Source organism: Plecotus auritus (assembly GCF_963455305.1).
Source record: "Plecotus auritus genome assembly, chromosome: 4".
In the NCBI taxonomy this organism is placed as follows: Eukaryota; Metazoa; Chordata; class Mammalia; order Chiroptera; family Vespertilionidae; genus Plecotus; species Plecotus auritus.
This window is the reverse complement of record NC_137775.1, coordinates 6029295-6041547: the sequence shown is the minus strand read 5'-3', so window position 1 is coordinate 6041547 and position 12253 is coordinate 6029295. Positions and strand designations below refer to the sequence as shown.

Here is a 12253-nt window from a genome sequence, read left to right as displayed (position 1 = left end):
AATGTAAACATTAAAATACTTTTTATGACCCTCTTTTATTATTTCTTAATATCATAATATACTGGGAGCCGCAATAAATGAAGGCGGCCAGGCCTCCTTGGCCCGGGGCCTGAGCCCAGACTCCTGGGACCTGATCCCCATTCAACTCCTGCTGCTCTGGCTCCTCCTCTTCCCAGCAGCCCCGGTGACAACCCAGATCCCACTGTGGCAGCCCCCTGCCTAAACGCTGGCTGCTTTGCACTGCTCTTGGGATACAAGCCCCCGTTGACCCCACAGCCATTCCAGGCCATCGGCCCCACTCTGCTCCCCAGCCCCACGGGCCTCCGCTGTCTGGGATCCCCGTTCCCTGATTGGATTCTCCTCACTTTTCCATTTTTAACCCAACCCGCATTTCCTCAGGGAAGCCTGCCCTCAGGCCCAGGGAGGTCAGCTTCTCGTTCTCTCCCTCCTAGAACTGGGATCTTCCCTCAGAACAGGTTATCTCTGTGCAGTTAGGTCTCACATTTCTTTTTTTTTTTTTTTTTTTTTTTAATATATTTTATTGAGATTTCACAGAGAGGAAGGGAGAGGGATAGAGAGCTAGAAACATCGATGAGAGAGAAACATCGATCAGCTGCCTCCTGCACACCTCCCACTGAGGATGTGCCTGCAACCAAGGTACATGCCCTTACCGGAATCGAACCCGGGACCTTTCAGTCCGCAGGCCGACGCTCTTTCCACTGAGCCAAACCGGTTTCGGCAAGGTCTCACATTTCTTAGTGGACCTTCTGATTAATGTCTGGCAGGCTCAGTGGGTGCAGTAAGATAATTTTTATTTGTCACTGTTGTCGCCATAGAGCCTAGAAGGGGCCAGGATGAATGAATGGGAAGGTCACCTTCCCAGCTGCTCCTGTGGGCTGTGCTTTGGAGGGGAACCTTTTACACATGTGGTCCTTGAAACAGCAGGTCACCAGCACCACAGAGAGGAGTGTGGCTCCAGAGGAGACATTCCAGGGTCAGAGATGCCAGGGACAGCCCAACATATGTTAGTCCCCACAGTAACAGGTCACTCGTGGAAATGCCCTTTAAGTTAGAGGGAAAAGACGATGCTTACCAACTTGAGCATTTTGAGGAGAATGCATTGATAAGCAAATTTCTCAACGAAGCTGTCCTTTTGTGTAAGAAAAGCATATACTAAGTCCTTTGACCCTCATCAGAACAATTCAATGGCTGTCAATAATATACCGGTAAAGGTGCCCATGGGTTCTCTAGTCTAAATGAACTAGAGACAAAGCAATGGATTATAAGCGGGGTGAAATGAAAATCATGAATGGAAGCCAGTAATGCACATGGGTTACTCTTATTTGGAATGTATTGTGCTTGATATTTTGGAAGTTTTATGTAGTATGAAGCAATTTATCACATATGAAAAATACCCAGAAGACCCTCAAGTCACTGAAATCCTTCCAGAAAGTTGAGGTGACTGGCCCTCCAAGTGACTTCCCTTTGTATTCTTGTTATATAGGACCTCAAATATGTTTACTTTCCATATATCTATATTTTTGAGGAACTAGACTGGTTATCTATAAGGTCTCTGTATCCAAGCAGCAGGTTATCAGTGATAGAAGCCATATCCATAATTACATGACATAATTCTAGGAGAAAATATTGAAATGCACTAATAGGTACTCAGTCAGTGATTTTGATGATGGCAGAATGGGTGATGACAATACTGGAAATAAAATGAGAGATGCCATTGAACACACATTTGTCTAAAAGTTATAGAAAATTTCTAAACGAGGCTGTAATACAAACTTATTACACTCCATTCAAAATGTGGACAGTCTAGTAGTATAAGATAAAAAGTGCAGCCCTAACCGGTTTGACTCAGTGGATAGAGCGTCGGCCTGCGGACTCAAGGGTCCCAGGTTCGATTCCGGTCAAGGGCATGTACCTGGGTTGCGGGCGCATCCCCGGTGGGGGGCGTGCAGGAGGCAGCTGATCGGTTTCTCTCTCTCATCGATGTTTCTAACTCTCTATCCCTCTCTCTTCCTCTCTGTAAAAAATCAATAAAATATATATTAAAAAAAAAGATAAAAAGTGCAATTTCTAATATGTAATAAGGTATCCCTTCATTGATGTCACTGGAATTGCTATGTTTTTAGGGTCTTTGGAGAGAAATTGTAATAGTCTAATGTTGAATTGACTTAAGGTTCTGAAAGTCTAGTTCCAATGGTGTTAGGTTCCCAGTGTCAAGGTTGAGGAGATGAGGGCTCGGTGCCCCAATGGCAGCCAACAGGCCCATGGGAACGATGTTGGGTGGGAAGTCGGAGCTGCTTGCTCACTGTTCAAGCCCTCCATGATGTTTCAGGGAAGCCAGACTGTTTTAGGACCAACGTAATGTTTACCTTTTTTATTCTTAAAAAAGTAATTTTAGATAAAATTGTTGAATCTACAAAGTAGATTCTGGATAAATTTGTTGAATGCATCAGTGTAGTTTCCCCCCATCAAGGTTTATTATCCCCACTATAATATTCTTCTCAAGTACAATAGTGCTATTTATTGATCATCAGAGTCCCCAATTCATTCAAATTATTTGTCTCGATTTTAAAAAATCCTAATTGTTTTGCATCCTAAACGTATGGACCACTGTTAATGTATATAGTTGTTTTAAATCAAATGGTATATCCCGTATTTACTCAGTTATTCACCGCTAACGTCTAAATCGGGGAAGTGAAAAGGACAATTGTTTAGCGCTCTTTAAAGTCCCTGACCAGGATCAGTAGGGAAATCCCATTAGCTCCATTCATCGCATTTCTCATAAATCTAAAAGGAAAGCAAGTATCCAAAGCCTTCTTCTTTAGTAGTTCTTATTTGTAAAACCTTGACAGGGCTTAATTCTAAATTGCTTCCAAATTATGTAAAGAATACTGAGAAATATGATGGGTAGTGAATCGTGATAGTTTCAGTTACTGAATAAATAACCAGAACACTGAAAGGGGACTAATCTGAAAGCAAACAGTCTGATGGGCTCCGACGAGGCAAAAAGAACTGTGGCATTCTTAAACCACCATCTGGCTCAGTCCTCTGAGTGGGCAAGTCGGACAGTCTTTTATTCAGCACCCTGAAACGTATTCACAGGAGCTGTATTTGAATATTAATTTTTCATATTGTTAAAAACACACACACGCAACCAAGCTATTTTTGTAGCCAAAAAGGAATGTTTAACAAAATAATCCTCTGGCTAAGCACGAGGGCACGGGGCAACCTGTGGGTGGGAGTCCGTTGTGCGCGTGTGGCCGTTGGGCCGCGTCCAGGCTTCCACCTCTGCGGCTTCTTTGTGGCCAGAGCAACTTATTAAAGTTGTCATCACGGTTTGAGATTTAGGCAAGAGGTGTAAAAATAAGGAATTCATTAGGAAAAACGAACGCAGTGATTTCTACTACCTTTTCATCAGCAAAGAAAATAATGTAGAATTGCCATATAGGGTAATGGGCCTGGCAAGTGACAGTAGAATTTGCAGTTCACACTGCGTTTTTGGGGAAATGTGGATGGGTTTCTTCCCTTTCCGACAGACCCCTGACAATTGCCATTTTGTTGATCAAGTCTCGGATTTTTTAAATGAAACTCTCAGAGGCCTTAATTTTGTTTTCCGAGGTGTGTTTGAAAAGTGTCAGTTGAGTAGATAGAAGCCAAGCCCACTGCTTATCTCCAGCAAGATGCTTTTAAAAAGGTATTTTAGCACTCTCTGGGTGAAAAGACAAAACCAAGTCGTGCTGGCTTTGTGTAGTGCTTCTCCTACAGACTGCAGTGCCTTCTGTCTGCTTTAGGGTGTGGCATCTGCCATTGGGGAGGAGAAACTGGCATGTGTCGCCTTTTATAGCAGACTGATTGCATTGTGCTTGGGGCCTCTATTCCCCGGGCCTGTTGGTTCCAGTCTTCTAGATGACTTGCTGAAGCAAACAGAATTAAAAAAGATTTTGACTTACATACCCCCCCCCCCTTTTATTTTAAACTTTCATGACTTTTCATGAAATAATATTTTAAAGAAATGTGCCAGAGCTGAACTTGGTGACTCCATTTTCCGTTTTAGAATTAGTTATAAAGATATGCCAGAAATATGGCTACCCTTGTATGAACTGACTTTGATGTATTTTATCAGTTTGAAAAAAATATACCTTTTTGATTGTATGTATATATTTAGTTTGACTATAAATGTCTAAAAGCATAAATATGTAATTGATTTTAGAATATATGCATATACACACATAAACAAGAGACATATATTTATATTTGCATGTGAAAACTTAACAAATTCAACTTATGTGATATAATGCATATAATTAGTATGCACTGTATTTGAAGATATAAAGGGAGAAAATCCAGAAGAAAAATGTCAAAAAGGCACAGTAACAAAGATGTAGTATTCTCTTGGCAAAAACTGATGAATGATTTGGTATGAATTCATCTTACAGTTGTTATTCTCTCTTACACAGGATGATATAACCAGTTTTCCAATTGTTTGCATAGAATTGCAATTTGTTGTTTCTACACTCTATAATAACCCTTGGGTATGCACGTGACTCCCCTCCCCCCTACTCAGTCCCCCCGTTTTTCCCATCTATCCTTTTCTATTGACACTTGGTCAAGCAAACAAATATAACCACTGCGCTTGAAATAAACTGAAATAGTCTTTATGAAAAGCTGGAGAATGAAATTATTTTACAAAACTCCCTTCTACCAAAATCATATATATATTATTTCAGCTAGTGTGACCTCTTGAAAGCTCTGGTTTCCAATGCGTTCTATCCATGAAAACTTAGTCCACACTAGTTGCAAGGGAGCCATTGCTTAGGCTAAGGAGGCTTTTTGAAGATATTCAAGGTGTTACTTGGTAATAAATGAACAATAAACACACTTAAAATACCGTAAAGTGGTAAAACAATACAGTATTGTTTAAAGAACAAAGCACGAAACATTTCTACTCTAGGATTAGATATGATCGATTTATATTATTATTGATCTTATGTTTATTAAATGTAACATGTTTTAAATTACTTAGAAATGAACTCATCTCAAGAAGGTTAATTGTGAATAGTAACCTCTGAAATATGGTGAAAGGTGTCATACAGATTTATAAAGGTATGAGATGGGCCGAAGCAGTCACTATTTCTGGCACCGATAGTTAGTTACATTCCCATGTGCAAGTCGTTTGGGTCACAACACACTCTTCTTACTGGAGGAGGCTTTCCTTTCAGAGAGGACAGACGAGTGTAAGAAAGACGCTCCTTAGGAATACTATTTCCAGTTTCCACTGATAACCCTATATATATACATAAGGTGCCTTAAACGTAGTTACATTAACAACATCTTTGGGGCAGGTACTCAAGTTGTGCACAGGGTACAGTGCTCCTCAGCTGTGGCTAACCTTCACTTAAACTCCTAATTTTGCAGTTTGAAGAAGTTGTGGGAATTACGCTGATGGCCCGAAATCAAGGCAGCGAGGCAAGAGGCACCATTCTGAAAGGTTACATAACTCCTGGGAGAGGCAGTGCTTTCGCACAGATTGCTCAAATATTTTCTTTCTCCGCCGGCTTCTCATAACCTTTGAGGACAACAGACAACTTTGTTCCCCGGCCCTTCTCCCTCTTTTGTCTGCTCGTCAGACTCGTTTTCCACCTTTGTACCGTTCCCTTTAGACGGGAAAACAAACACGCGAACGCTCGGTTGGCAAGGAGACGGAGGCACGAGGGGAAAGTGCAGGCTCGGGCCGCCCCACGCCGCCGCTCCGGGCGCCCGCGAGTCCCCGGCCGGGCCGCGGGTGTCTGCGGGGCTGCGGCGGGCCGCCGAGTCCAGTCCGCGTTTTGCGAGTGCAGCGGGGGCTCAGAGCCGGGGATAATAGTGCTCGCTCGCTCGCTCTGCTCCTCGCACGCCGCGCTGGGCCGAGCGGCTCAGCCAGTCGCCTATTTACCCATATCCGGGCGAGAGAGGAAAAAAGTTTCATTTAAACCCGAACTCAAACTTTCACCATGAAATCCCACAGCGGGAGCGGGCCCAGACCGTAAGGCGTGACTCCCGGTCCGGCTCCGGCGGGGCCCGGGGAGGGGGAGGGGGCTCGCCGATCCCCGTCGGGGCGTGTGGATGCGCACAGGAGGGGCCGCGGACTAAAAAGTGGGGTTTATTGTCTCCCCCCGCCCCCCGCCCGGCTCGCCACGCCGCGGCGATCATGGCCGCGCGGGCAGCAGCGGCAGCGTCGCGGGCGAGCAGTGGCGAGCGGCGTGCGCCCCCCGGGCGGCGGCCGTCGCCCGGGGCCCGGGACCCGGAGGCGGGGGCGCGCGGCGCGGCGGCGGCCCCGGGACCCACGCTGGGGGGCGGCGACGGCGGCCTGAACAGTGTGCACCCCCACCCCCTGCGCCCCTGTCTCGAACTGAACATGGCCCTTAGCGCGAGCGCGGCCGCCAGCACTAACAGCGCCCAGAGCGGCGGGTCCGAGGCGGCTCTCGCGGAGGGTGGAAGCGCCGCCGCGCCGTCCTCCGCCTCCTCCTCCTCCTCTTCCTCCTCGGCGGGCCCGGGCTCGGCCATGGAGTCGGGGCTGCTCCCCAACCACAAACTGAAAGCCGTTGGCGAAGCCCCCGCCGCGCCCCACCAGCAGCACCACCACCATGCCCACCGCCACCACCATGCCCACCACCTCCACCGCCACCACGCACTACAGCAGCCGCTGAGCCCGTTCCAGCCGCCGCCGCCGCAGCAGCAGCCCATTGCCAACAACGGCCTCGGCGGCGCGGCTCAGCCCGGCCCCGACATGGAGCCGCCGCAACATGGAGGCGCCAAGGACAGTGCCGCGGGCGGCCAGGCCGACCCGGGCCCGCCTCTGCCGGGCCAGCCGGGCGACGAGGACGACGCGCCGCCCAAGATGGGGGAGCCGGCGGGCGGCCGCTACGAGCACCCGGGCCTGGGCACCCTGAGCGCGCCGCAGCCGCCAGGGGCCGTGCCCGGGGGCGGCCCGGAGTTCAGTCATTACTACGGTGGCGCTGGCCCTGCGAGCGGCGGCCGCGCCGGGCCCGGCTTTGATCAACATGGCGGACAACAAAGCACCGCGCTGGGGGTGATGCACGCCGCTCCGGCCGCCGCCGCCCCCGGCGGCATGGACCCCCTGCACAACTCCCACGAAGGGTACCCCAACAGCCAGTACAACCATTATCCGGGCTACGGCCGACCCGGCGCGGGCGGCGGCGGCAGCGGAGGAGGAGGAGGAGGAGGAGGAGGAGGAGGTGGTGGAGGAGGTGGAGGAGGAGGAGGAGGCAACGCAGGAGGAGGAGGAGGAGGAGGAGCGGGAGCGGGAGCTGTGGCGGCGGCGGCCGCGGCGGCGGCAGCAGCAGCAGGAGGCGGCGGCGGCGGCTATGGGGGCTCGTCCTCGGGGTACGGGGTGCTGAACTCCCCCCGGCAGCAGGGCGGCGGCATGATGATGGGCCCCGGCGGCGGCGGGGCCGCGAGCCTCAGCAAGGCGGCCGCCGGCGCGGCGGCGGGGGGCTTCCAGCGCTTCGCCGGGCAGAACCAGCACCCGTCGGGGGCCACCCCGACCCTCAACCAGCTGCTCACCTCGCCCAGCCCCATGATGAGGAGCTACGGCGGCGGCTACCCCGACTACAGCAGCCCCAGCGCGCCGCCGCCGCCGGCGCAGCCCCAGTCCCAGGCGGCGGGGGCGGGCGGCCAGCAGGCGGCCGCGGGCATGGGCTTGGGCAAGGACATGGGCGCCCAGTACGCCGCTGCCAGCCCGGCCTGGGCGGCCGCGCAACAAAGGAGCCACCCGGCGATGAGCCCGGGCACCCCCGGCCCCGGCATGGGCAGATCCCAGGTAACCCCCGCGCCGCCGGGCCTGCTTCCGCCGCGGGGCCTCGGCGCGCGCCCCAGCCCTAGTTTCTTTCTTTCCGCGTACTTTTCTGCGTCTCGGGCGGGGGAGGCGGGGGCCCGGCGCCCAAAGCCATTTTAAGTCGCGGCTGCCGCCCGGCGGGGCCGGGGCGCGCCGGGGCCGGGTGCGCGGCCCGGGGGCCTGGCGAGGGTCTGGCCGAGGCCGGCCCGGCGCGGACACCGCCGGCGCCGCGCTCCCCGCCGCCACCCCGCCCCAGGCCGAGCCGCGCGCCGAGCCGGGACTGCGCCGCCTGGCCGCCGGGTGGGCGCCGGGGACGGGCGTGCGGCTTTTGTAACGAAATCGGGACGGACTGGACGGGAATATCGACCCCGTCTCCTCGGTTAGCGCCAACAATGAGCTTTCCCGGGGGAAGGAATGAGGAACTTTGTCCCACCTCCGGCCGCACCACGTTCCCTCTTCGCTCCCAAGGTGAAGGGGAAAAGACGTGAGCTTTGTGGCAGCCGGGTGTGCTTTTCGCAGTTCTGCCCAGCCATTCGGAGGTACTCGATGCGGGCTTTGAGCTGGAACGTTTGGTAGCAAAAATAGCACCCAAGTGTACAACGGTGAGGAGGTAAAAGATTCTAAAATATATCGATTCATTCCTGAGAATCGCCAGGAAATCCATTATTTGGCTTACGGGCCGCTTGAAAGGAGTCACCTTCAACAGATAAGCTGTTTTAAAGGAACGCATTCGGGTGCATTGAACTTACTTTGATCGTGGATTAGGCATACATTTTATTTAGCAAGTCCAGGAAAATAGCCGACCAGTGAAAATTGATCCTTTTGGGTCGGGTTTATTTGGATTTTTCTTAATTTGCTGTCATCCAAGTCCTACAGCGTCATTAGGAAGTGTCCTGCTGGCTTGCTTTTTCTTGCTCGTAGGCTGAGCCTAAGGACTGACTCGATCTCCTTTGCAAGGTTTGGAATTTGAATTGTGGAGGTAAACTGGCTGTAATAGTCTCCAGACAGCTGCCTCTGAGTTGACATCTAATCTGCCATCTGATTGGCTCCCCTCTCACCATTGGGCATTTAGCACTGCTGATGTAAATAGAAGTGCTGAGCAGTACAGTCACAAAAATTCTTGCCACAAATAATAACCGAGCTCTGTTACAAGCAGATGTAAGGTTGAATGTTATTTAAAGCTTAAATTATTATGAATCACATTTTTAATAAGAGGATTAAATACATAAAATACTATGCTGGTGTCCAGCGTGGGGCATTTATAACCTTCAGATCTGTGACAGTCCTAACACAGACGTTGCGTGTATCACAGTCTTTAATTGTAGGGTGAAGATATGGCAGTTGAAGAATAATTAAACCAAGGATTTTACCAATTTTTGGATTTGTTAAGCTTTTATAAAAGTGCCCTTTACAGAGCAAACTATGAGAAATATTTGAGTTATGCCCACACATTTTAATGTAAAAATTGAAAGTTAGGCTATTAAAAATTTCAAGTTTCTGTTATACAATATCTTTTAGTGAAATTTAATTAGCATAGCAAGATTAAAGTTATATTTATAATAATTTGTGTTTGTAACAATTCTGCTTTGAGGTGTTTGTAGATGAGATGTTTTAGTTAGAATTGACATTTATAAAACATGAAGTGGGAACAACATAGGATATTTGCAGATAATTAGTTAAAAGGGAAAAGTGGACATTTTTGTGAAATACTAAAAGTCATTTTATATTCACTTATTTGGAGAATACAGAAGTGCTCCAAGAACCTTTCCTTTCTCCCTTGATTATTTTGTTAGGTTGGGTGATGTGAGCCTTATTTGAACTGCTTACACAATGAATTAGGGGAACTAGATTGCATGCAAGTTGTGTTAGGTGTGTTTCTTCCAAATAATTTTTCATTCATAGGCCTTTTAATGTTATGAAAGCCATTAAAATGTTAGTCTATTACAAAGCAATAACAGTGGTTGTAATATATATTTTCACTCAGCTCATTTATTTAGGAAGTTGTATTTTAATAATAATCATATCTTAGAGGAGAGACTTGTCTGAGTGATTGAAAGACTGAATTTAACTGATACTCATGTCCACTGCTTTCAAACCTATACTTAGTGGGGTTTTACTTTTAATGATAATATATTTTCCATTCTTGATAGAAAACTTGGCGACTTCAGTTTTTATTTTTGAATCGCACAGGTAAAAACAGAGAGAAACCTTGTGAAAATAAGCCCACGTAATTAACTTACAAAAGATTTGCTTCGTCAGTTTGCTTTTAAAGGGACAGTTTAAAATTCACATCTTTTGTAGACTAGAAATGAAAGGATGATAGAGGCAGATGCAAGTTCGTGTTACTTTAGAGTATTACCTCCTAATGGCACCAGTCATTTTAAGTATTTTGTTTTCTTGGAATGAGAGTGAATCCATTATGTCCTCAGTGTGACCCTTGGGAATAGCTTTTTTATTTTTGAGGGGGAAGACAAATGACAGGCATATGACCTAGATTCACAGATTTCTTTTAGGTACCTTACCGGATAACATGTGGAATGTGTCTTCTTTATATTTTTCTTTTTGGAATGGTAGTATCACTTAGTATTTGCTGTGGTAAATGACTAAGAAACAGTCATTTGTCCAAAACATTAAATTGCTACATAACTATAGGTCATAAAATGCTATTAAATCACATTAAATGATGAAATTTTCTTGTGGCTTTTAACACATTTAGTTTCGTTTTTGATTTTAGGAAACGGTTTATATTGGGTGGCAAATGTTTTTGTAATTAGGAACAAAACATGCATATATTGTAGGAGGAAGCACTTTTTAAAAAGTGAAATAAGCCATTTTATGATACAGTTTTGGGTTTTTGTGAGAGAAAGTATTCAGATAGAGCAGTTTCAGGAGGAATATTGAGACTTGCTCATATAACTGAGATTTTATAATGCCTACATTTATACTGAATTCCAGTAATGCTATTTTAACTTTAGTTTTATAGATTATAACACAATGTAATAAAAAACCTTATCATTAAAAGGAAAGTGATTAGCTGGCTTACAAAGCAGGAAGTTAAAGGCTGGTTCCTGATTACCTTAAAATTTGTATGATACGTTACAGCTAGCATAACCATCACTCCCCACTTCCCCTACCCCCAGTGAAATCTTACCCTATCTGATATTTTAAATCTTGTAAAAAAATTTTGTGGCCTAGATTTCTGTATTTGCCGGCTGGCTGCTCTATCATCAGAAGATGTGGAATTAGCATCTGGGGTTCATAGAAAAGGCCTATTATGTAAGAAACAAAGAAAATATAATGAAAATGTCTACAGTTTTCTGTTTTCCTAGGTTCTATGGGATGAAATTATGCATGGCTTAAAATTGTTTTCATTGGAGAGCCTGTTTTCTGTGTACTTACTTTTGACAGTTCTTTTTTTAATGGCAGCTGCTCTTTTAAGACAGCTATCACTTAAATTTACATTCATATTAACACAAAATCAATAAGTATATTCCAGGAGGAAGCAACATAGTCTTACCTTAGGTCTGTAATGAGGACCTTTAATACCTCTTTTTTCTTTGGTTTTGTTTTTTATCTATATTTAGGAATGAATTTTTGGCAAGGCTTTATATACTTGTTTCATTTTTCCCCGTGTCATATAGTATCAGGGGTGTGTATCTAGCCCTAAGCAGCACGTTCCTTCATTAGAAATGAGAATACTGTTTCTACTTTGGTATAAAAATAGCATTGATTCTGGTTTGAGAACTGCTCTTAAAAATGTAAGACAGTGTAGAGGAAGACTCTTAATATAAACTCATTTGGTAATTTATTAGGCACAGACATGTTTTAAAAGATAGGTGTAATAGAATGGGGCTGTGTTTTCAGTTCTGTTTCTTATTAATGGTCTTTATTACTTTATAATTTGGGGCAGGGTGTATCTAACAAAATGACTTTTGATCTAATGGGAACTTACTTATTTCTCTAGGATAAATACCAGCATGACAGGCAAACTGAAAAGATGATTATTTCATTTATTTAACCCTGCCCTCTCCTAGGAAGAAAGGGGTTTGATTTTACATTTGTTGGGGCCTCTGACATTTTGCTACTTATTTTGAAGACTGATTTGGAGATATCAATTTCAGATGTATTAGTATAGGAAACTGTGTTAGCTTTTTGCCCAGTGTCCTAAATATAGAGGCTCTTCTCACTATACTAGACTGACACCCGTTCTGTGTGCTTTGATCCATGTTTGTGGAAAAGGAACTAATATTTCACTTGTGTCGCTTTCATTTTGGACTGTGTGTAGATTTGTAAATTTGAGGCTTATATTTATGTTTGAAAGAACTGTCGTGTGTTACTTAAAGCAATGGATTTATGGAGGCGCAAAATGAATATTAAACTCATTCCATTAATTGTTTTTGC

At 46.4% G+C, this 12253-nt stretch overlaps 1 protein-coding gene across 8 annotated transcripts in view; it reads left to right on the top strand.

The window, feature by feature from the left end:
- The window catches only part of ARID1B (AT-rich interaction domain 1B), a 415788-nt gene that overhangs the window by 42960 nt on the left and 360575 nt on the right, over nt 1-12253 (top strand). For 4 of the 8 annotated variants that reach the window (XM_080666161.1, XM_080666160.1, XM_080666159.1 and 1 more), the window contains exon 1: nt 6337-7837. The exons of 2 other annotated variants lie outside the window; for them this stretch is intronic. In XM_080666161.1, the coding sequence (XP_080522287.1) occupies nt 6413-7837 (1425 nt within the window). In that variant the 5' untranslated portion in view covers nt 6337-6412. Of the gene's footprint in view, nt 1-6335; nt 7838-12253 lie in introns of those variants that run through there. 2 more of the 8 variants (XM_080666158.1, XM_080666162.1) reach the window with 2 other exon arrangements.